The sequence below is a fragment of the Vanessa cardui genome, chromosome Z (genome assembly GCF_905220365.1).
Source record: "Vanessa cardui chromosome Z, ilVanCard2.1, whole genome shotgun sequence".
Taxonomy (NCBI): Eukaryota; Metazoa; Arthropoda; class Insecta; order Lepidoptera; family Nymphalidae; genus Vanessa; species Vanessa cardui.
The window spans coordinates 10,843,050-10,868,112 of record NC_061154.1 but is presented as its reverse complement, the minus strand read 5'-3'; the positions used below and the strand labels follow the sequence as shown (position 1 = coordinate 10,868,112).

Genomic DNA, 25,063 nt, shown 5'->3' with positions numbered 1-25,063 from the left:
TTTCATACACATATTTATTCTTAAGCATTTAGTTTGATAAATGTGTATTAATACATATGTATTATATTCTACTAGAAATGATATGTGCAGAATATTTACAATTTTTTTCAATGGTACAAAAACCAAAATAAGGGGTAATATGAAAAGTAGGTACCAAAATTTTATCTAAGTCGATTTAGCAGATTAAGCTTGGAGAGGTAACAGCTCCTTAATGACTTTAACATTTATAATATTAATATTGATGAGGAGGTAAGGACGAATGTAAAAAAAAAATCTATTAAGATCAAATAAAAACGCATTAGAAGGGTACTTTGAGATCTATAATTTCATTTCATAAATAAATTATACAATACGCAAATTTATTTAGAAGATAGTAAAATTATCGTAATAAAAATATAAAACTAATGATAAAACATGATGTCATATAAGGAAATGATCACAAAACATTCATTGTATAACTAACCTAAGAAATACAATCAACACGTGATTATAAAATTCAGGTAATTATTAAAATAATCCTTTAAATATAGTCATTAAAAATTACAATTAAATATAAACTGTACCATTTTTTTTAATCCATAATTTGAAGTTTTTATTAAAACAATTATCATTAGAGCCATAAATCTAAATTATTTAAAATAAGAATAAAAAACGACTTTATATACACATTTGAAATTAAAAGTTTAAAATAAATTGTACCTTTATACCTAATCTAATTAAAATCAATTATAAATGTGTTTATCACATTAGAAAATGGCTAGTGCGCCAAAAATTACCTGATGCTTTATCAGATGCGTAATGGGAAATTATAAGTAAATTATATCCGAATTCCGGTAGCGATTGATTCTGCTTTGATTCTTAATATTTAGTAGATGGTATTATTTATTCTTAAGTCCAGAATCAGCCTACACCGGAAATCGGGGCGCAGGAGAATCCTTAGAAAGGGTCGACGACGGTCGAAAAATTTAGAAACGTTATAATCCAATTTCGTAGCTCCGCTTGAGTCGTATTACCAATCGATGTTATAAAAGTGTTAAGAGATCGTTAGAATGACAAAACTTAGAGTTATGCCGGCACAATAATTGTGCTAGCCTTACATAAACACAGGCAATATGAACTTAAAATTCAAGCGGGCAAGTCAAAATTTGACACGTGAATTTGTGGTACATGCGTGGGGTCGATTTTAGGCGTTGTTTTGTAATCGCACAGACCATGTTCTTTCAACTTCCATTCCCATCCCATCATTTGTACCGCATGCAATGTTTCTGCTTCAGTGTGTTGACGTCGAAGCATTCCTTCCTGTAATCAAACAAAACTAAATTTGTAAACGATACTGATAATGCCTTTAAATTTTTGTACCAAACTTTAACATTAAATATATTTAATTTTCTACGAAAGGATGTTAGGACGAAGACATTTCACATTTTTATTTGAAGGAGTCATCACCTTGATCTTCTCCCACTTATCATCGACCTCCTGCAGCCACGAGTTGATCTGCCGTCCATTACAACGGGAGCGCTGCGCGTTGCGTTTCTCTTCCTGATCCGGCGCCAAAATGTTGTAAACTTCTTTGTCGCGCAGTATTGTGCACACCGAAAAAGGAAGAGCCTGCAAATTTGAAACAATTAGCAAACATATCAAACAAAAATATTCTTACAATCTACATAAGACAAATATATATAGTATGACACAAATTAGATGTAGCATCGGAAAATGCAATGGAATGAAAATAAAACCGATTACTGCCGATTTACACAACCAATAGAAATAGCTCCCTATCGCGCCATTCGACGCTATTCGTCGCTATAGATTCTCGCGTCAGAGAAAGCAAGTGCATGTAAATCTACGTGTCAAATTGACGAATATATTAAGTCTTATGATATTACAAGTTATTACGTTTGTGCAAAGATCATATTCGCATGAGAAATAAATATTGATAATTTGGGATAGCGTACTCAATTCGGATGTGATCGGTTTTACGAATTTTGCCGATGCGACATCTAAGTTGTGTCGTACTATACGTATTTTAAGTCTCATAAAATATTAAGGTAATATATATTACTTGATTAGCCACAGCGCGTTCGGCGCGCCCGTGAACTCTCAGTATCTCTTGTTCGACGGCCAGAACAAGTTTTTCTTTCTCAACTAAATGCTGAATACGCAAACGTGTCCTGTGTTAAAAAAAAAAGTATTATATTATTATTAAAAATATACTATTTATTTCATGTTATTTCACAATTGCTAGAATTTTTTTTTCTGTATATTACCTCTCTTTTTCCTGAGCCAAAAATTCGTTTACCATTTGCGAAGGTAAATTGATTGGTATTTCGACTTGTGGCTCAGGATTTACGTTGTTCTGTAGGGTGTATGTGCAGCGATTCATTAGATATTTGTTGAAATCTTTGGGTGGTTTTGGTTTTACTGGAAACAAGCCTTTCTGACGCCGCTCAATCTAAAAAATAAATTTGAAATTATTTATATTGAACATATTGAGCAAACTTATTTTCATTTATAATTCAGTTGTTTTTTAAATTACCTGTTTACGTATGTGTATGTACATCTGGTACGGGTTCGAATGGGTAATGTTGTGAGTGAGGGTAGTGCTGTCAGGCACCTGTTCGTTCTTCGACTCCCGTGAGTGGCTGTCCTTAGAAGACTTGATCTTACGCTTCCTCGGATGCAACTCCACAGAAGGCCCTGGAGCTATTAGAGACACATGATTAGTTTATGATCTTGCTTATCTTCATTATTTTCATCCTCTTACCATTTCGCTCCAATTTTACAGAGACAGCATGCAGAAAAATCAAGGATTTGTAATGTATTATCATAATTAATCAAATAAATTTATTATTTCATGAGCATTAACAAAGTTATATGAAAGTCAATATCATATTTATAACATACGACGTTATGAAATTATGGATTTAGTAATAAGTTTAGGTTTTTTTTTGTATATTGTCACTTCACCTGATTCAGATCTCCCACCCGAACCAGATGAAGTAGACGTTGCGTGCTCACCGTCATGTCCCTGCAATAAAACAACGAAATTAAAACGTAAGGCAATCGCAGAGTGTAAAACACCGAGACAGATATTATCTAAAACATCTAAGGTCTCTACCGTGATTATGGCAAGAGTACTTACAGAGGGCGGCGGACTTTTGTTGGAATTCAAAGCCTGACTGTGTCCTGAGCGATTGTCCGACCCTGTCGGAGAACTCCTCCCCTTATCTTTATCACCGTCATTCGTTCTGTGGGAGCGAAGTACTCTTTGCCCTGCCTATAAGACAAGTATTTAATATTTTTTGGATCTAGTTACTTCTACTTGTAATGTCTTATTAATTAAAGACATACTTCTAGATCATTTTTTGTCGGTGCTAGGCCGTGATTTACAATATCGACAACGAGTAATCTTCGCGATCATTGCTTTATAATAACACACTCTCAAAGGCGGACATAGCTGACGTCGTTGAAGACCACTTAACAATTTGTATACTGTCAGGCAAATACTTAATATATTCATCATACGACGAACGCTTTAAGCAATACATTTAAAACACAAGTTAACGGTCTAGTTTATTTTCATTGTTTTGCATAACACGGTTCCGAATAGCAATGAATGATCTTCAGTTGTTTCTGAGTATTTAGTAATTTGTCAAACACAGTAATCCCATAGCAGTTCCTCATTGTGCTGACTGGGTTATGTTCTATCATCGATCCAAACGTCTAAGCTAAAATGTGACAACTAACAATACACAAATAATGTTGCTTTCCTCGCTTTCCCTTTAACGGAAACTCGTACATCGTGAGCCGCTCTAATTTACGTGTAATCTCTGAAACTGTCAAATCGGTATTTTTTAGGCAAGTCATACTTCAAACAATCCCTTTTAATTTGACGAGACGTTTTAAATAAAAAACGAAAATTATCGCATTGCATGGTACATGTTATCCTAAAACATTTGTGCCGAAATAATATTATACACTTACTTAAATATGTTTTCAGTAACTTTGAACATAACTTTAGCTAAAAAAGTGTACAACTGTCGAGTAACTGTCATAATCAAATCTTAAAAAAAGACAAAATTATCCTTTATAAAACATATAGTGTACAGCGCTACAATACTCCCCAAACAAAAAATCCAGAAAAGAGTAAAACACCACTGAAAAAAAGCAATAAGAACCTGTCACCTCAGTCAGACTTTAACTTCATAGATCAGTTCTGTACAAATTCTTGGTGAACTAGAACTTGCCTACGAGTGCTAATTTTGTTTCACAACTCGTTTTAAAAAAGTGTAATTTTTTAATAAATAGACAAATTATAACATTGAATAAAGGAATAATAGCAAAAAAATGTAAGTAAAACACTATAATCTTACAGGTAGATGGCTAGAGACCTTGTGATTAACGGGAATATTTATGGTGATAAAATAAAATACCAAGAAATAAATTTGGGCCGAGTATTACTTCTAAGGCTGTATAAATAATTACCCTTATCATCCTGAACAGACCACGCCTCCTCGATTGCAATAGTTTAAAAAAATCTTAAACTTGTACTCTGTCACAAACTTATAATCTCAAAATAAAAAAAAATGACGTAGATATTACTTACCTTGCTGCTTTCTCCGGTTCTCTTCTCTTCACAGACGCCATCAGAGCTGTCAGATGTCTGGCCTGTGTCAGTACTAGTGCACGGTATCACATAGGGCAGCGTTGAAGCACCGCCCCTACCCTTACCGCTGCCTCTCTGACCAGTACCACCTGTTTAATAAAACAAGCAAAATATAACAAGCATTATACATTTATTATACCGTACTAGACATATTAGAAGTGTATAATTTCCGACGATACCTTCTCCCTCTTGCTCGTTACGGCTACCAGATCCACTTGCTCCACCAGGTATAACTATTTTGAGAGGTGGAACTTTTGGTGCAGAAGACTCCTGACTCTTTGTCTCTTCATTATCACAGTCATTATCTTTACCCTGATTCGGCTTTGGACTTGCTACTGGACTTTTTCTATCTTGTTTGCTTGCTTGTGAACTTGACGCTCCTTTCGCTGCTGATTTACCCTGATATTTCAAAGTGACCAAATTAAACTAGGAAGAAACTGTTTTATCTTTTTCTCTTATTAAAGGTATAGCTAGTCTAGTTTAAAAATCTTGAACAATGTTAATCAAATCACTTCTGTAGTTTTTTGAAACTTAGTCTCATTACTTAAAACAAACAGATCTGGTGTTTGTTGTTCATTCCTTATGAACATAATTCAATAAACATGATGATTAATTCATTAAATTGTTTTTATGTGTATAAACAATGTCGTTCTATACACAAAAGCACGCTAATATAACTTATGAAAAAATATTGACTAACAGCCTTTTTAATATTAATCAATATTACAGTAGTATTCAAATATTACCTGATGTGTACTTTGCGCATTAGCTTTCGTAGTGCCGCCTCCCTTGCCCTGCGCCTGCGCACCTTTCCCCGTAGAACCACCGGCTCCTTTATTCTGTGCTGCTCCACCTTTGCCCAATGGCACCGCTCCAGTTTTACTTGCGGGTCCCGGTGGTTTGCTACCAGTTAGTATTCTGTTAAATCATTTTCAAAACCACCTTATAAGTAATTTTATTTTTGAAACATCCCTTTTCCATCACCTTTGAAGATAATATTTAATACACAAAATTTATGAATTATATAAATAAAAATTTGTTGTTTACCGTCCAGTGCCACCTCTTGCTACAGGAGCCGGTTTCGCCATTGGTTCCTTTTCTTCATTATCTTTTCGTTTTTTCCGTTTCGATATCTCATCTTCAGTTGCTTCTGCCTCTTGACCTTCTTCTGCATATGACCTTTTCAAACCTGAACCAACTTCGTCTTGTGTTGATGATACTACTCCACTACTCAGCTGTGCTCCATCTAGAATAACCATAGGTATGTGAAACCGAAAAAAACTCTATCATTAAAATAATGGCAGCATTAGAGAAAAGCAGTTTATATTGTAGTTTCTAATAACAGAAACATGTTTAAGTCACAATCTTTTTATTATGTTTCACATCTTAAACTGTTACAAAACAAGAATGTTATAAAGTTAACTATTCTTTATAACTTCAAATGCCTCCAGTCTGATCATTAAAGGAGTATGTTTTACCATCTTTATTTTCAACATTATTGCCTTTTTCTTGAGAGGTGGCTTCCTTGCTCTCAAAATTTTCGCCCTGCGCTAGGCTCTCCATGTTGCTTCGCTTGTTAGAGTGGCTGTTTGAACTTGCATTGCAACCTTTTTTGTTGCTGTCATCCCTTGATCGACCAGTGTGTGCAGCTCTCGCGTTATCTGTATTTAAAAATTATTGTTTTAATATTGAAAGAATAAAAACAATAACAATATTAGAGAACTTTTTTAATCAAGTTAATATGACATGTTATGTGGTTACACTCATTACATGACTTCATAGAAACCCTAAATAGTCTAGAATAGATATTTTAAGATGAGTGTTAATTACTGTCTCAATTAATATAATAAAAAATATAGCATCTAGAATTACAACAAAATGGGAAACCTTAAAAAAATATTATTTTATTTATTTTTACTTTATAAAATTATGCAATTCACGATTAAACTCAAATCATAGTAACTCTAAAGTCTATGATATTAGTCATATGAAACAAATAATCTATATTGCAATGCAAACAATATTTTTTTTAACTTCATCCTTATTATATTGATTGTGAAGAATATCTTTTCCCAATGGACATTCACTAAGTGCACATTTACATTTTTACCAAACAACTTTTCCATTCCCCATATGATATGGCTTTATACTAATTTGTATATTACCGTAAAAGTATTAAATGAGAATCTACCGACCACAATTTCTCATGTTTATTCATTTGATTTACATAGCTTCCAAGTGTATAGGTATATGTTACTTTGTTAAAGGTTATATAAATTTAAGTTACAATGTACAAATTAATGTTCGCAGATAGCGGTTAATACAAGATCATCTTACAATATAAATACGTAAATGTGACATCAATAGCTTTTAAAAATGTGCATAATTAAAATACTGAACGCAATTACCCAGTACTTGTTTCCAATGTTAGTGAAGCTACTAACACGATATATTGTCATAATACGTTGAAAATTTACCTAAAACGAATAATTTCGGTGTCTAAACTAATTAGCTAGTCACGTCAGAGAGGTCATTAAGTGTTTCACAAAAGGGTCACAGCATCTTATCGTGATTTAAATACAGCGTGCAATATACACTACGCGAATATGAAAAGCAAATCGAACAATATCAACTCCCCTTTGTTCTGCGCGAGCGCTCTTCTTTGCATTTCACGATGCCCGACAAGTTAGAATATTATCAGTCCCCGTGAAAAAGGTTTCTTTTTTAAACGAAACTATAAATTTTACTTCGAAAATTCAACATCACGACGTTGACGTTACGAAGCGGCCATCGCGATGTTTTAAGCAACACGCCCCTACACGTTCCTTTACACGCATGTGTGCTTATAAATATAATATAAAGTGATATATTTATAAATTGTCTCAAATCACATTAAATCTATTTTTTTCGAGACGTAATCATATTAATAGTAATAAATAATACACATTAAGTAAAACGTTAACAGCGTATCCTATTTTATCATAGACAAATAACATACGCGCTACACTTGTATTATTATAACTCTTAAAATTGTTTGAAAAAAAGTTACCACTTAACTTTTTTTGTTAAGATAATTATAGTTTATCTTTGGGCCACAAAGTAAGAATGGCCATTGGCCATGTCAATTAAATTTGTTTATTTCGGGAGCGTCGATTATTAAATGGCAACACTGTTTTTTAAGTACCGTAAACTATTTTACGCCGAATAAAAAGTGATCGACATTTATAAAAAAAGAAAGTTTAGAGTTTACTATACTTCTTTAACGCGGTTTTGTGGATAGCTCGTAATATACATATTTAAAATAGTAGGTATTCAACTTGTTTTAAAAAAAATGGGTTACGTAATTAATGTTGCTAAAAAACTTATACTTTGTTAGAAGATTCCACTAAGTGATTACGCATTCAGTACACGTTATGACGTAACTTTAAAAATATTCAATAGAAAGTATATTAAAGTCACAGTAAGATTTTTACAACCGGTTATTTTGATAGAATTATTTTTCTTGTTTATATCCTTATTTTGAATGAAGTGATTTGAATCCAAAATAAAATACATAGTCAAAAATCAGGAATATCAAAAAACTGAAACACATTGTAAACATAAAATTGTTTCTTAAAGTATTCTTCTAAACTTAAATGTTTATTTTTATCTAAGCTCACTAAATGTATGTTTTTGTGCTAAACAGTAGTTTAATAACATATTTAAATATTTCGTACGAGGGAATTGTAAAACTGTAATGTGGCAGCACTTATGTGTTGTCATACTTAGATAGCAAAGTTGCTTTAAACTTGGCTAACCTAAACTGAAATACATAACGTTAACCAACACTAAGGCTGGTTTTCTGTTTTGACTTCTTATTACAAAACGTATGAAGTATAATATACTGATAATGCTTATGAGCCCTTATTTCTTTTCCTAGTCGATTTCGGCAGTAGCGATCATTCTAATGAGAGATTAATGTGCACTTCCTATTCCTTTACTCCCATATTTTGAACAGCCAACCCGAAGGAGGTCGGATGCGCTCTCAATTCCCAGATACCGGTAATATAACGATAGAAAATCTATTTTATCGACAACGACATTTTATTGACCCGACAATATAGAGAGAATATAATAGGTCATAAATATATCCAAAAATAATAATAAATGAGTAGCATTTTCGACATAAATATGATGGGTATCTTAAACCCATTTAAAAGTGTTCATATGACAATTTTATAAATTACTTTTGGTACACTAGTATTTATACAACAAACAAATGTTTATATATATTCATGATTTAGCGTGCACGCAGTTTTCCTTAAAAATCATGTCTTAATTAAAAGTAGCATTAGTGGTGTGACGTCACAAATCGTAAAAGTTAAAAGGGAAAGGCAGGTGTTAGAGAGAATCCGATTTGATAGACCTCATTTCCTTCGTCACGAATTGGGAGACCACTATAGGGGACACTTCTTCTTCCTTATAGTCAGTCAGGGGACAGTATTGTCCCCATTAATTTATCTTACAGCTGAGGTTACCAAGGCCCCTGCTGTTCCTCAAAGAAGCTTAATAGACAATCTATGTGTCTACCTTTTAATACACGAAAGAAGTTTCGATGTCGTTGAATTTTAGTTTACTGACGACAAATCGAATACTAAAAGTAAACTTTATTTTAAATGGAATTCTACCCCCGAATAAATAAATAAACAAATAGACATCTTTATATTCATACAATTGACGAATTGAGTGTTATTCTATTTAACAATCGAAGTTATAAAAATATACATAATAAATTTTACTTGGTGGTAAGATTTTGTGAAAGCCTGTCTAACTAGGTACTACCCACTCAACGTATATTTTACTCTGAAGCATGTGGCGCGTTAGTGATTCAAGAAATATAAAGTGTTTCTTAAAGCACTAATGCTTAGTGGCAGGAGTGGTTAGTTACCATCAGGTGACCTATTTGCCTGTCGTCAAAGTATATCCTAAGCAATACTTTTTGAGGTCATGCTGCATTGTAAAATGTCATAAAATGACTTTAGTTCGTTTATACTACGTAAATATAGTCATTTAAGTTTACTGATTTCAAAATGATGCACAAATTCAAAGTTTAATTTTGACACCATTTATGCAAGGATATATAAATTACATAGATTGGTTTTCAGCTATTAAGAATAAAAAAGTAGTCTATGTCTTTTCTTGTATTTCAAGCTTTCTTCAAACCAAATTTCATCACATTAAGTTTAGCGGTTTGGCTGTGAAAGAGCAACTTACAGACAATGAGACACAGTTGCTTTTTATTTTTATGTTAGTATTTTTAGCCTTCAATTTAATTGTAGTTTAGTTTATTTCATTGGTAGTTGTGGCTTTGTTTATTTTAAACAACAAAAATATTGATAATTTTAATTATGTAGTGCAATAATGCATACAGCAAAGGTTTTTTTTAAATACTCCTTTTGCATATACAGTGTAAACTCTTTATAACATTATCCTTTATAACGATAAACTCTTTATAAAGTAGAAGTGAGCAAGACTTGGTTGGTTTGCGTTAAAACTCACATATTGATACACTCTTTATAACGATACAGCCATCCTGTATTTTGAAGAAATGTGTTCATAATTTTAGATAGTAATTATTTATTATCCTGCTCACCCAATCATATCTGCCAATACAAACAGTATTTTTTTAATTAAGATGAAGAAGATGATCAAGTGGACGAAACCATATCAACACCGATTGTTGCTAAGTTGGAAGATTTTTTTTATTGTTTATTCAAGACGATTCCACCACATATCTGGATATGAATAGAATACATAAAAAGTTCTGGTATAGCAAAAAACGACACACAAAGTTATCGGACTATATGTGAAAACAATAATTTCACGTATAATCCGATCAATTTGGTTGTTTTTTTTTTTTGTTCACTCCATATAATGATAACTGTCTATAACGACAATAAATGATCAGTCCCTTGAGTTTCGTTATAACAAGTTTACACTGTAGATCCTTTCTATCAATTATTATAAATTTAATTTATTTATTATAAATAGTGGGATAGTTGTATCTGTTTACTAAATTTAGTGTTTAATACAATTGGAGAATAATTATTATTATATAAATATATACTATAAATGTATGTTCTAATTTAATAACCAAGTTTAAAATAATTAATAAATGGTATTCCTGAATACTCTTAAAACAATATTCAAATTGGTTACCACTAAAGCTCTAATATTATTACTTATCACCTCAATCTACCAGTATCTTTACAATACTTAAATGACTGGGTAGTTATAATAATGTTTCTTACCTTTTAATGTTTGTAGATATTCAAATATATGTGGAGCTGCATAGTCAGATGGCATTTTGCCTTTTGCATTCTTAACAAATGGATCAGCTCCCTGTTCAATAAGAAATTTCACCATTTTTAGATTGCCTGAAGTGGTGGCATCATGAAGTGGCGTATCATCATCCAAGCCTTTTGCGTTGACGTTAGCACCACCATCAACTAGCACCGTTACTACATCCAGCCAACCATAGCTACATGCTTCATGAAGTGCTGTCCAACCTGTTAATATAAATTAAATTTAAGAAAAAAAAAAACAAACGCAAATATTAATTCCTACAATATTCTATAATGATGCAGAAACCTAAAAAAGAAAATAATAACTTGTTATTCTAGCATAAACTAAGCTTTGTCTACAAAATAAATAGTAATCAAACATAATTTTGCTGTTAAATTTGGGAAGTGTCATGAATTTACAATTCAACTAGGAACTTATATATTAGTAAAGGAGATTATTATTAGAAAATTTATCTATCCTTATATATAGCATATTATAAGTATGCAAAAATGAATACAGAAAATTGCAAAGGACAAATTAAATGTAAAGTTTACACTTGTTTTGTTTAGAAAATTTGTTTACACTATAATAATAATTTAAACACTTGTCACAAATTTTCACATTTATAACAATATCTTTATATAATTTACTTACACAAGCAGCTGTTCTAACTTATATTACCATAATATCAATTTACCTAGTCTCAGAGTTCAGAAAACATTTTTTAATATAAAGTTTACTACTTTATTGCATACTTTGTTTCAATAAGTTTGGCTCTATATACAACTAATCAATTTTCTATTGCACTAATACTTATCTAAGTGCTGGGTGCCTAAGGGATTCTTAAGTAAATGTTTGAAGCAAACATAAAAAGTATTAATTCTCCTTTTTATACACAGAACATTTTACTGATTTCTTTACAGATACAAGCTTTTATCAAAAGCTTTACTAAACTTTATTGAACAACAAAGGAGCCGCTATATGTATAATATATTTCATAGTTACAAGCAAATGCCTTGATAAATAGCCATATGATTCGAAATTGTTAATAATGAGTATGTTAATAAGGAGAGTAGACGATAAATTATAATTAAGGAATTCTCAAATTACTAATTATATATACTACAAATACTAACGAACAAAGATATAGTTCAAATTTAATAATGATATATAGTATGATCAATTTTGTACAGCAATGAAGCAATTGATTGCAATTCCAAAAAAATAAAAATAGAATAAAATATATAAATTACTTTATAAAATACACATAAATATAAAGAATTTACTTACCCCATACATAACAAAATGGTATCCAATATAAATTGGTTAGTTTTATGATTGCATTATGGTACCGCACTTATATACATGCCTAAATTTAATGCTTATTGCACCATTTTTTACCTCAATACAGTAAAGTCATAGATTGGAAATGGATAGTTTATTTATTATGACACTATTATGTTGTAGCATTGGAGCAATGACAAAACAGAAAAATAAATTGGGTTACAGTAAATGATTAAAAAATTATTTAGATTATAATTCATAATAAAAGCCACTGTTCATACTTAGAAAATAATCTTGGTATTAGTAAGTTCATATATACAGTATTATTAAGCCACTTACATAAAATATGCTTTTACAAGCAAATTAACATTTGAGCCCAGCAAGATATTTTTCTATAAATATTTTTAAATATATAAATATATATTAATAAACATATATATTATTTTAAGAAGCTTATATTGTTAATTAATTTAAACATCTGCTATAGCGAGTAATATTACTGTGTAAATTTTAGAAAATACCACAATTTCTGAAATAATAAACAACAACTTCCGAACAAATAGTTCAACAAAAAGTAATGGAATTTTGTAGTCACCCTAATTAATGAAACTTCATTTTAAAGTTCAAGATGAAATAGTTAAAGTATATTATTGCAATACCTGCAAAATCAGGTACGTCTGGATCTTGACCCTGTCCGAGGAGCTTTTTAACAAGTTCATGGTCTCCTCTGATGGATGCTACATGTAAAGGGGTTTCTCCTCGTTCATTCCGTTGTTGCCTGGATCGTTTTCTTTCTTCAGCTGGTGTCGGAGCGGCTGAATATAAAAATGGCGGGAAGTTACATTTGACCTACATATTCCAAACTGTTTCAGCTGACACTATTATTGTTTACCTGGAGGGGCATCCTGGGATGAAATTTGCATCACCAGAGCCAACTGCTGCCGCTCCGACATGGGCGCTAAGACTTGAATCCGTGGCGCGCCGTCAGGCCCGCGCCCTGAGCCCCGCGACCGCGACGTCGAAGGCATGCTTCGAGCATAACCACGCTTCTACACATATAATAAACCCATTGCACAGTGTGAAATAAAAGTACTTTAAAAGTCTGGATTATTAACGCGCCAACAGCTAAAACACAACGCGAGTCAATTGTTTTTGCAGTACCCACCTTTCTTTTTACCCCAACCAGAATTACGCTTTATTAATACAATATATTCAAAATTACGACATTAATTTAAAAAAAAAACAAAACCAAAATTAAACATCTTCAGATTAACTTTAATGTTTCAATCAGACATCGCGACGGACGACCATAGATAATACAAGTTTTAGATTTAGTGAGTAAGAGACAAAAGGGATAACCATAAACATTAAACACAAAATACGATGTTTCGAATTGAAATCGAGTTTCAGTTTATTTTATAAGTTATAAATGCCTGTCAATACTATCGCAGTAAAAAGGATTGCATCGTCTAAAATTGACAAATATTATATTTTTTTTTAAATATAATATGCAATTGCAATTATTCAAATAATTCTTCATTAACAAAGTATTTATATCAAAATAACTCTATTGGTCCATTTTTGTACATAATTATGCTTTTATAAATGTGAAATAATTTGTAGAAATCTTATATACGTTCTTAAATATGTTTCTATGTTTACATTGCAATATTTTTTTATGGTCTGAATTCCCACGAGCTCTAAAGCGCAATATTTAAATATATGTTGTTGAACGTAAATAATAAGGGAGCTTTCCAGTGTGAAATTTTCAAAAAATCGATTTTTTTTTTTTTGCTTTATCGGATAGTATACACTCTTCCGAGTATTCCCTAAAATTTTCATGCCGAAATTCAGATTATTCCGGTTACTGTACAGCATTTCTTGGAAGCAGGCAACGGAGCGCGTCGAACAGCTGGCGCGTCGGGCGTCGGCCCGTGCGACCGTTGTTTCTATTGTCTCGTTTCTACCTGCTCGTGTCCCTTCCAACGTGTTCCAACGTGAGTCCGGTTAGTCACTCAGTTTAGTTTCGACATTCAAAATGGATAGACCAACGAAAAAGCAATGTGCGTGGCAGGATAGAAAAGGCTCGAGGAGCGGACATCCGCGAAATGAAAGAAAAAGATCCGCGGGCTTCAAGGGAACAAATCGACATGATATCGAAACAGATATAACGTTTGCGAGCACTTCGGCAGCAAAAATCTCGAAAAAGAGTCCAGAGTTTGAAGTCCGAATCGATCAAACGTTTAGCTACGTGATTTTGGAGTTCTTTTTGGTTTTTGGCGCTCTTCAGGAACTGTTGAAGTGCAAAAAGTGTAATAGCGACGTGAAGTTTTTTAAAAAATCGATTCGCGGATTGGGTTTTAAAATTTGTGTTCAGTGTTCGTGTCCAGATCCGGCCGAGATAAATTCTTGTCCTTTGATAAAAAACGCGTATGAAATCAATCGTCGTTTCTGCTTTGTCATGCGAATGGTCGGCATCGGCATAAATGGCATTAGAAATTTTATCGCCTTGATGGATTTAACTGCAAACTTCAACAATAACACCTATTATGGAATCGTGAAAATCCTGCAGATTGCAGTAAAATCAATATACGAGGCCGTCGTGAAAAAAGCAGGTACCGAAGAGAAGGAAAAAACTTTGGAAGCAGAAAATCGGGGCGATATTCTGACGGTGTCCGGTGATGGATCGTGGTCGAAACGCGGTTTCACGTCGCGCATGGGTATCGTGTCCGTGATTGGAAAATATACCAACAAAGTTTTGGATATTGCTGTCAAATCAAGCTTCTGCAAGGCTTGTGCATTCTGGAAAGGACAAGAGGGAACACCCGAGTACGATGCGTGGTTCGAGACGCATGAATCCGATTGCAACGTCAATCACGAAGGCAGCGCGGGAAAAATGGAAGTCGACGGTATAATCGAAATATTCAAGAGATCAGAAGAATTGCACAACGCGAAATACGGTTTCTATATAGGAGACGGCGATACAAAAACATTCAAGATGTTATTAGAAGCCAAGCCGTACGGTGACGATTTGACGGTAAAAAAAAAGGAATGCGTTTTGCACGTGAAAAAGCGCGTATATAAAAGGGGAAACGAAGCAAGAAAAAGGTTAGTTCAACTAAAAAAAGCCAAAAAACAAATCGAAGACAAAGCAATGGAGAGTGAACCGAAAAAAAAAGGATCTCGTTCGAGTACTCCGAAAACTACAAAAAATCAAACAAAAAAAACTGCTGTTGAACCGAAAAGAGCGCAATTGACGTTAAAATTATTGACAAATCTCTCCGAATATTATGGCTTGGCAGTTCGTCGAAACTCCAATTCCGTGGAAAATATGAGGAAAGCCATATGGGCTACATTTTATCACAAAAGCTCTACTGACGAAAATCCTCAGCATGAGTATTGCCCTCCGGGAGAAGATTCGTGGTGCGAATGGCGCAAGGCCGAGGCCAGAGGAGAGGAGTACATCCATCCACCAGCACTCGACGAAGATGTGCAGCAAGTTTTGAAGCCGATTTACGACGATCTAACATCAGACGATCTCTTAGAACGATGTACGGGCGCGAACACACAAAACAATAACGAGAGTTTTAATCACTGTGTGTGGCAACTAGCCCCGAAGCACGTATTCTGCGGCAAGCAGGTCGTAGAAATCGCTGCACAGTGTGCTGTGTGCACCTTCAATGAAGGTTACGATACCATTTTAAAAATTTTGGAGACGATGGGATGCACGATAGGGCCGAGCGCCGCAGATTTCGCCGCGAAGTACAAAGATGCGCGGATCACGCAAGCGAACCGCCGGGCGTCCTTGGATAGTAAAGAAGCGAGGACAGCTCGTCGCAGTGAACAATCAATGCAGCACGATCTTTTCGAAGAAGCAGAAGGGATACTTTATGGACCTGGCATCGCTGATTGACCGTAAGTAAACAATTTACCTAAAATTTTCTCAATTCAAACTTTAAACGCGTTTTTCTCGAAACAGCATTTTTCAAAACGGTGTCCAACTTGGAGGGCAGAGTTTTAAAGCTATCGAGTTGAATTTTTCACACAATATTCTTAACGTCATTGTTTATCGTGCTATGGAAGCTTTTTTTTTTTTTTTGACATCTTCCTATTTTTTTGTAAAAAAAACTGCCCAAAAAAAATGCTAAAATCGATACTTTTTGTTCAAACCGGCGCCATTTTTGCAAAAAAAAAACAAAAAAAAAAAGCCTCCATAGCACGAAAGCCAATTATATACCGATCAATAATCTTTTTGTTTTTTTTGTTTCAGACCAAAATTGTGACCCCCATCGTGGACACCGCATCGAAGTGCATTTTCTGCAACAATTTTTCCATAATTTTTATAGATATTAATAAATAATTAAATCGATCTTTAAAAAATTGTTTTGTGTTCTTTAATAACCAATTAATATACAAAAAAAAAACCAGACCGATTAGATTATTTTTTCTTTAAAAAAAAAAATCGCGAAAAACAGCGATTTTTCGGGCCGTCACACTGGAAAGCTCCCATAAATATTCTAATCTTTCGCGCAAGCGTTTAACATAATGTAGATAAAAACTATTCTGTTCAAATGGTATCTGCGTATTTTTTAGATAATAGACAATTCTTTATTATATTACGGTGTTTGGTTATTAACATAAATTTAAATAAAAATAAGATAAAATCAAGGTGATTCTTATTTTTGAACTTTAGCTTACAATTGTCTTCGTTGCGCTGCATTTTATAATAAAATATTGCGTCTTTTCGAACATAATCTTTAAGTATTACTCAGTGGGTTCCTCATGCTGTTACAATAATATAGTGTAAGGTATATTTTCGCGTAATAAGAAAGAACTAGCCTGTTTTTCGTCTAAAAGTCATAGACTCTTGGAAATTAAATGACTTATTGTCCTCAGGATAATATTAAAACCGAGGTTGGTAACGAAAGAAAAACTTTTAAGATCTATGATTATAAAAGTGCAATCTTTTCACCAGATGATAACGGTTGCTATCAAGCGTATTTTTAAGGGAAAAAAAGATACTACAAATAACTGCAACTCGAGGTTGCCTAATTATTATTATGATTTCGAAGTATCTACCTATCTTTGTTTGCAATTTACAATTTTATATATTTTACATTGTATCATGAGAGTACATTATCAAATTCTATCAACACTATTAAATGTCAAAACTCAAAATTGAATATTGAGAAGTGTCAATACTGTCAAGTGTAATTTTAATAAATTATATTAAAAATCAGCTTTTAATGCATATGAAATAATACTAAAATGTGGCGACCTACAATCTTACGCAGAGTTGTGTTATCTTCTATTAAAGAAAATATTGCATTATCTAAATTTCTGTACTCTACTAAGAGCCGAACTCCCCGGTCGACCGCTAAGCTAACCCTCATTAGTGCTAGTGTCGGTATTTTAGTAGGAGCTGGGTATGGTGGTTATACACATTATAAAATAAACACAAAGAAATTGTCTGGATCATCAGATGAAGAGTTTGCTTTTTTGAAAGACGCACCAGAATATAAGTCTCACTATAAAGTAAGATTTTCATAAACAATACAATTATGTAAGGCTTATGTGTTATATACAATCTAGAATCCATGTGTTTTTAAAATATTTTTTAACAATATATTATATTATAATAATTATGATATTCATATAATTATAATTATATTGATTATCATTCTATAGATCAATAATATACTTGACAACTGAGATTACATATTTGCTGGCAACTATTGCATTTGCTGTTATAGTTATGAGTAATAAAAAAAACGGGATTGCATTAGAAATTCGCATCCCGAATTTAAGGTTGGGGAAGGGGTGGGGGGTAAGGGGGGGTGGTGTAGTACCTACACCACCACTCCCCCCGCGCGGAAATCATTAGTTTTTTTTTTTTCAATTTTTAAATTTCAATACTAAAATCATCAAAATTCGTACTGTTAGTTAAATTTTGGAAGGGGAGAGATATAAAATTCCAATTATTGGTATACAATGTGATTTCTGGCGCTGCGCCGGCCGCTACCGCGGCACGCTCGCCTCGCTCGCTCGGCTTGCGCAGCGTTTGGTCATAAAATCTAACCTAACCTAACCTATCCTTAGCTACTATAACTATATACTATTTTTGTTGCCGGAGTGGCTTCGCCACTCCTGTGCCCCTCACAGCTGTTAATTTTGGGTGAAAAATAGAAACAACAATAGGTATATTTTAGAAATTTATAAGAACCATTTATCTGTATATATACTTGACTAAATTTAATAATGCGATAAATGGATCTTTTTTATATTTTATGTTATATTGTATTCTATTATCATGTTCGTAAAATCTTCTGGGTGATTATTATTTTCTTTACAAAAGAATCGCTTCACTACAAAATTAAATTAAACTTTTACACGTTTTTTTTACTATAAATTAATATAGTATTTGTTAAAATATAATACAGAAAAAAGCTAATAAACATAAAAATAATGATTTAAGGTTAATTATAATGTAAAATATCGATCCGTTACACGTAACTTTAAACGCACATTAAAAAAAAACTATGGGTTTCCGCGGGTTGGGAGTGGTAAATTTCGAGAGAGGGGAACAACCCCTTTAAGAAACAACCCCTACTATCATCAAATTCGGGATGCGAATTTCTAATGCCGACCCAAAAAAACTAATAACAATAAGAAATTAATGACTTAATAAAAAAATATTGCTACACTGGATGGACAATTAGTTACATATTATAATATAGTTTTATTTGTGGGCAAAATATGTGAACAACAAAATTTATTGAATGTTTATATTTCTTTTATATATATTTTGACAAATTGTATTTTCATTTATATTTAAAAAGTATATGTATAATAAATGTATATTTAAATATTAATCTTAATAATTCTATATATAACCATTCTCTAAAATTGAAGAATTAAATATAAGAGTAAGATTATTGAACATAATATTTATATTTTAAAACTTATGATTTTAGGTTATTAATGAAGCTGACTCCAGTAACTTACAACTAGTATTATTCCAATATCAGACTTGCCCATTTTGCTGCAAAGTTCGGGCCTACTTAGATGCTCGTGGTATTAGTTATGAGATAGTTGAAGTTGATGCTGTTCTTCGCCAAGCTATTAAATGGTCTGGTTATAAAAAAGTACCAATATTACTTGCTAAAGTTGATGGAGGGTATCAGGTACTTATTGTAGTTTTAATTAAAAAGTCTTTTATATATTAATATTTTTATTGTATATTAATATATTTTTAATTTTCAGCAACTTTTAGATAGCACAGCAATTTTATCTATTTTGGAAACACATATAAGAGACAAGTCCTATTCGTTGCGTGATATTGTAAAGTTTTACCCTGTCTCTAAATTTGAAAATGACGCAGGAAAACCTACTACAGATGTAACAAATAAATATTTTATTATGCACAATAGTGCTGTACCAGATGAGAAACAGCGCAATGCTGAGATGTACGTTATAAAATAATTTTGTTAAAAATTAACAATAATAATTGCTTGAAATCACATATTAATTTGTTAATTTTTTAGTGAAGAACGTGAATGGCGACAGTGGGCAGATCGAGTGCTTGTCCATACTTTATCACCAAATGTGTACAGGACAGCTAGTGAATCATTAGAGACATTTAAATGGTTTGAAGAAGCAGGTGGATGGAGAAACAACTTCCCTGGATGGGAATGTGCAGTGATGGTGTATGTTGGTGCCGCAGCTATGTGGATGATCGCCAAAAGATTAAAGGCCAGGTCATTTTATAAGTCTTTTTTTCACATATAATTTTTTTACAACATGATAATATGATTTTTTTTATCTATAATATCTATATAATTTTAGGCACAATATACAAGACGATGTCCGCCAATCTCTATACAGTGCAGTTAATGATTGGATGAGTGTCATTAACAAAAAAGGTACACCATTCCTTGGAGGTAAAAAACCTAACCTCGCCGATATATCAGTGTATGGTATACTGAGCAGCATTGAAGGTTGTAGAGCTTTTCAAGATTTAAAGGAAAACACAGATGTCGGTAAATGGTTTGATAATATGAAGAATAACATGAGGGAGACTCGGGGAAGAATGATAACAGTCTAACAGTAAGATGACCACTGTTAATATAATATATGAAACTGCAGATGCGACTTGGTTTATAGTGCCCATAGTTCATGCTAAGTGATATTAAAGTTTTAGTTTCCTCTCTTCATTAAAAATTATAATTTTGTTTTGATGTTCTTATTTATATACTTATTGAAGTTATTGAGCAGGCCAATATTATAACATAAATATCTGGTAGATAAATGTGTAATTATCTTTATTATCAAAAGTTTATCAACAGTCATTGTATTTATGAAATATTTGTAAAAAACGCAATTTTTTTATAGTGAAACAATTCTCCTAACTAAATTAGACAAAGACTACTGTAAAGTTTTGCAAAATCAATGTGATTGTATTTCGATTGTAGAAACCTATGGAGATTATATAAGTTTTATTTCAGCCAAGTGTTTGAAAGAGAATTCCATTTTCTTTTTCACATTTTCAACGGTAATTTTTTATAGTTTTTTATTTCAAGCACCATTTTCGATACTAAAATATAAATCTAATTTCCTTCTGTAACTAAATTTATGCACGAGAATTGCTTGGCGTAGTGTTGCTTTGATCGATCGTATTATGATACAAATTTGAATACGGATGCAGTACTAACATGAAACGTAAAATCCAAATTTAATGTTGCTTGCGAGTTGCGACTTTGTTGTATTATTCGGTTAAAAATAAACATGTTCAGTGTGTATTTGCGAATTTTTATTGATTTACTATATTCAATAGTTTTTTTTTTTTCTATAAAAATGGTTTGGTATGGATCTTAATGGTCGTTTATTAAAAAAAAAAATACTTGTGCAAGTACCAATGATTTGCATACATATCAAGTGGTTTCTTACGTATTTATTTCATAAATAAAAAATGATTGTTGATGAATTTTTGTTCTTTATTTATATGCTAGATTAATCCTCGCTAGTGCGTATTTGTATTAGCAGTAGAAAACTGTCATAAGAAATATGTATTGTAGGTATATTATTCTTTGATTAATAAAACGCTCTTATATATGAATCTTTTATTCTAAATTCAAACAACTTATCATTAGTTACATTAACGGTCAAAAAGAAAACAATAATGTAAAACTTAACTAAAAATTGTCACATCGAAGTTATCTTTTCAAATCGTATTTAATTTGACATTTAAAAATATATATCTAATCTAATGATATCTAATAAACAGATATGTTATATCCATACTAAACAACAGAAAATGTGTGGCGCGCCGGGGACCGTTTATTTTAGTTTATTTTTACATTTCGTTTAAAGTAAAAAGGATAGCTTGATAAAAACAATAAGTAAAAGGGATAAATAGGTGTTTTAATTACGCAAAACGTATTACTACGTAATTATGATGTATTATAACGTACGTAAAACAACTAAAGGCAAACGTCCCAATTAGGACGTTTTCTAGTCTTCACTTTTTGCGCGTTAATAACATATCTGTTTACTACAACATCATTGATCTAATCTATATTAAATATTTTATTTATCGATTTATTATACAAATTTGTTACTTAAGTTTAATAATTTATTTATATTATGGCATATTAAAGTGACGATTATATTCTAACACGCTATTTGAGTGTAGGCGAGAGAGAATCCTCTGTTGGCAATATCCGGCGGGGTAGTGGCGGTAGCCCCTTCATTGGCGTCCGTCACCACGTATAGGACGAACGGCTTGGCTCCCGCTGCAAATATATTTGTTTTTAAAAATTTGTTGAAATTGATATTTGATTCTTTTTCCATGACTAATTATTTTGTATATGGTTCGCGTCGTTTCAGGAATTATACGTTGCTAGTACAAGTTGAATTATAAATACGAAATAATTTGCGACTTATTAACGCTTGCACTTTTTTGGGAAACCATTTATATATACAAATATATATCTTCAACATGATCTTCATAGTCACCCAACACCTTTATATTGGATATTTTTTGTTACACCGGTAATAATGCATCTTACATACATTTTATTGATTTCGCAATATGATTTCCATGTTCCATATTATGGTACTCAAAATAACAACAAACATATTAATAAATACTTTCGCTCGCATTTTAAGGGTTGGTCGTCAGTGGTTACACGTAAAAAAGTTGCCAAAATCTTTTCTTGCGGTTCAAGCTATGAAAGCGTAACATACAAACAGACATACAGACTTTCGCATTTTTATAATATATAATGATTTAAGTTAAATGTGTTGCTTACATTGTACGGGAACGAATCCTAATCCGCAAAACCGATCGGTCCCCGCGCCCAAGTTGGTGCCCACAACTATGGGGTTGGGTATGACCACGAAGTCGGTGGTGCACGCCGCGCCGTTGACTGCTCCTATCGGAGTACCCAAGACGGTGTTGTCAGCTCCCTCCACGTCGCCCGTGACGGTAAACGAGAACACGTCGTTTGCAGTCTAAAAAACAATATACCATTAGTTTAATATTCTTATAACTCCGACTCCGATGGAAAGTTCCTTACGTCACTAGATCCCTTTGATGCTTTCGTTAAACATAAGTTAAAAAGTCAAATAATTAATATTTTATTTTAAGGCATGTGACTTTGGTAAAATATATTTTTATTATTTTGCGTGCTATCATCATGCACATAAATAAATGTTTAATATGAATGTAGAACTAAGTAAAGAAATACGCGTTTTTTTTCGAATGACTTCAAAAATACCTGTGCATATTGTATCGCACAGTATCCCGCCTCCATTCTAATACATATTCCATAATTCAAGTTAGCCAGCTGTCTCGTTCCCGTCACCAAAGACGCACTCAGGGCCGTGTTTGCAGCAGTTCCATAATTGAAACTTGTAATTGTTCCCGTTATTCCCGTGTAATATTGCAAACAGCCGTTAGGAGCTAAAACAGTTCAATATATTGTTAAAATTGCCTATAAAACGCACGGATGAATTAGTATGTTTTAAATATATGAATAATTACCTAGGCCCGGACAGTCGCATCCTAGTTGAGTCAACCTAATGTTCCATCGTCTCGTAAATGTTGTGGCAAGGGTAGCTGTGACACTGATTGTAATGGCTGCGTTACCATTAAAGTCTACGAACAGCGTTTGTCCAGTATTGTCACCACAAAGAATTGGAACAATGGTGTTACCACCTGTGATAGTAAGAGCGTCGGTTGCACACACACCGTCACCGTTCGGTTGAGCGAGTACCATATCTAGAAGATCTATACGGAGCTGAAATTTATATTAAGATTTATATGTCAGGTATAATAAAATTGATCTTTTAAAGTGTAATTTGAAGCTTAGTCCTTTTTACCTGACATATGTTGTCATTGCAACGATTTACAATGATTGAGCATGCCTGTCCACCTGCGTAAGCTGCCGGGTAACCCGGGCTGGTGAAGTACGTGTTGTTCACGTTTGTCGCAGTACCGCAAGATCGTGAAACTAAAAGCATTATCTTAAGTTTTAAGTAAATCCTCTTTTTTCTATTGAAGTACTTCTATGACGAAGTACACGAAGCCTTAGCAATACAACATACCGATACAGCATCTTCCTCTTCTGGCAGCGCAACTTCCAGTAATTGTTCCATTAAGGTTATTGCACTCTCGTCGAGCCAAGCATGTGCCATTCATCGTGTTCGTACTGGCACAATCCACGTTTGCAAAACGAACTATACTGACGAAAGGAAACACTAAAAGAAAAATATAATTATTTCTAGATAACGTTTTTTAATTATTACTTATGCACAAGATTAATTGAAAAAAAAAAACTGTATACTAACAGATTTTTCCTTGTCTTTCCCCGTTATTATTGTCGTCGTCAACATCGAAGGTATCGTCATCGAAATTGTCTTCGTAAACTGTAAAAGAAGCAACGGCCACTAAAAAAGTCGCTATAAAAATCCAAAAAAGTTTTTCAGTCATTTTGATTTTCTGTCACTTAAACTTGTTTTTCGTTTGAGAATATATCACATCGGTTTAAATATTTTTTTAACTTAAAACGTATCAAAAATGGGTCATTGTATAAATGTTTAAAGTTTGAAAAGTTTCCAACTATAATGTCGTTCACATAATGAGAATAGTCGTGTCAATCATGAAACTTATATAAAGTGGGTGATAACGGTTGTTTATTTGAGGAAACTGTTAGGGATGTTACCGTTCTCCAATTAGCGCTTGTAGGTGGCACAGCGCTATTTCTCCATTGTAACCTACAACGTAATAGATAAGAAAAGTCTCCTACTATTCTATCTTCTTAAAATTCCATTATTTAAACTACCACTGCTAGCAGGTTGCATTTTTTTAATCGTATAATATGGTAATAATTGTATTAAAACTCTTTTTTATTTTGTTATATAGTTATATGTCGTTTCATCTCTTCAGTTTTTACTCGATAATATTATTCCGATACCAAAAATTAAACTTAACAAATTAATAAAGAGGTTACATAGGCTTTTTAATTTAAAATGAAAATATTTATGAATAATATGATTAACTATACAATAATAGCAGCATAGCGTAAGCTTGGCATACGAAGACGGATCCCGTCACTAGCTCTTATGTTTAAAAAGGTCAAATGTAAATAGAATTCGAATGACCGACGAATTTTAAAATTGTTTCTACAGAAAATAGTAACTGTCAACTTAAGATTGAACTCACTTTTTATTCTTTTGACCTACTTGTTACAAAATGTTTATTATTACACTTTTAAGCAACTTTCAGCT

General features: G+C 32.6%; 3 protein-coding genes across 10 annotated transcripts; 1 reads left to right on the top strand and 2 right to left on the bottom strand.

Annotated features, from left to right (window-relative positions):
- Window positions 1–302: 302 nt before the first annotated feature.
- LOC124542905 (ankyrin repeat domain-containing protein 11-like) lies at window positions 303–13,600 on the bottom strand. 8 transcript variants are annotated; one of them, XM_047120822.1, is made up of 16 exons: window positions 13,440–13,600; window positions 13,167–13,323; window positions 12,934–13,089; window positions 10,957–11,214; window positions 6,145–6,327; window positions 5,714–5,912; window positions 5,413–5,569; window positions 4,846–5,065; window positions 4,607–4,755; window positions 3,143–3,277; window positions 2,968–3,028; window positions 2,537–2,703; window positions 2,268–2,452; window positions 2,063–2,171; window positions 1,447–1,608; window positions 303–1,299 (listed from the first exon to the last, which is right to left on the bottom strand). In XM_047120822.1, the coding sequence occupies exons 2-16, from the start codon at window positions 13,300–13,302 to the stop codon at window positions 1,126–1,128; spliced, it is 2,451 nt and encodes an 816-aa protein (XP_046976778.1). In that variant the 5' UTR covers window positions 13,303–13,323; window positions 13,440–13,600; the 3' UTR covers window positions 303–1,125. The 8 variants fall into 8 exon arrangements, with proteins under 8 accessions (XP_046976778.1, XP_046976777.1, XP_046976779.1 ...); XM_047120821.1 differs by having other exon boundaries at window positions 5,413–5,584; window positions 13,440–13,599; XM_047120823.1 differs by having other exon boundaries at window positions 3,019–3,028; window positions 5,413–5,584; window positions 13,440–13,599.
- Window positions 13,601–17,445: 3,845 nt separating this feature from the next.
- Window positions 17,446–20,947, top strand: LOC124543207 (prostaglandin E synthase 2). Its single transcript, XM_047121323.1, has 5 exons — window positions 17,446–17,809; window positions 19,249–19,458; window positions 19,538–19,740; window positions 19,819–20,031; window positions 20,120–20,947. The coding sequence occupies exons 1-5, from the start codon at window positions 17,543–17,545 to the stop codon at window positions 20,376–20,378; spliced, it is 1,152 nt and encodes a 383-aa protein (XP_046977279.1). The 5' UTR covers window positions 17,446–17,542; the 3' UTR covers window positions 20,379–20,947.
- An 873-nt stretch (window positions 20,948–21,820) lies between these two features.
- LOC124543148 lies at window positions 21,821–24,608 on the bottom strand. Its single transcript, XM_047121218.1, has 7 exons — window positions 24,125–24,608; window positions 23,882–24,034; window positions 23,657–23,787; window positions 23,319–23,574; window positions 23,053–23,237; window positions 22,585–22,786; window positions 21,821–22,065 (listed from the first exon to the last, which is right to left on the bottom strand). The coding sequence occupies exons 1-7, from the start codon at window positions 24,264–24,266 to the stop codon at window positions 21,944–21,946; spliced, it is 1,191 nt and encodes a 396-aa protein (XP_046977174.1). The 5' UTR covers window positions 24,267–24,608; the 3' UTR covers window positions 21,821–21,943.
- Between the last annotated feature and the right edge of the window lie 455 nt (window positions 24,609–25,063).

What these genes read in the sequence shown, in the direction of transcription:
- LOC124542905 (XM_047120821.1), bottom strand. Translation starts at nt 13,302, where the DNA reads ATGCCTTCGACGTCGCGGTCGCGGGGCTCAGGGCGCGGGCCTGACGGC. An exon ending in ACATACACATACGTAAACAG is followed by an intron (nt 2,453 to 2,536) that starts GTAATTTAAAAA and finishes TTTATTTTTTAG; the next exon opens with ATTGAGCGGCGTCAGAAAGG. An exon ending in AACGCGCTGTGGCTAATCAA is followed by an intron (nt 1,609 to 2,062) that starts GTAATATATATT and finishes TCAAATTTGCAG; the next exon opens with GCTCTTCCTTTTTCGGTGTG.
- LOC124543207 (XM_047121323.1), top strand. Translation starts at nt 17,543, where the DNA reads ATGTGGCGACCTACAATCTTACGCAGAGTTGTGTTATCTTCTATTAAA. An exon ending in AATATAAGTCTCACTATAAA is followed by an intron (nt 17,810 to 19,248) that starts GTAAGATTTTCA and finishes TTATGATTTTAG; the next exon opens with GTTATTAATGAAGCTGACTC. An exon ending in AAACAGCGCAATGCTGAGAT is followed by an intron (nt 19,741 to 19,818) that starts GTACGTTATAAA and finishes TTAATTTTTTAG; the next exon opens with TGAAGAACGTGAATGGCGAC.
- LOC124543148 (XM_047121218.1), bottom strand. Translation starts at nt 24,266, where the DNA reads ATGACTGAAAAACTTTTTTGGATTTTTATAGCGACTTTTTTAGTGGCC. An exon ending in GGAAAGACAAGGAAAAATCT is followed by an intron (nt 24,035 to 24,124) that starts GTTAGTATACAG and finishes TTTTTCTTTTAG; the next exon opens with TGTTTCCTTTCGTCAGTATA. An exon ending in GTGCGATACAATATGCACAG is followed by an intron (nt 22,787 to 23,052) that starts GTATTTTTGAAG and finishes ATTGTTTTTTAG; the next exon opens with ACTGCAAACGACGTGTTCTC.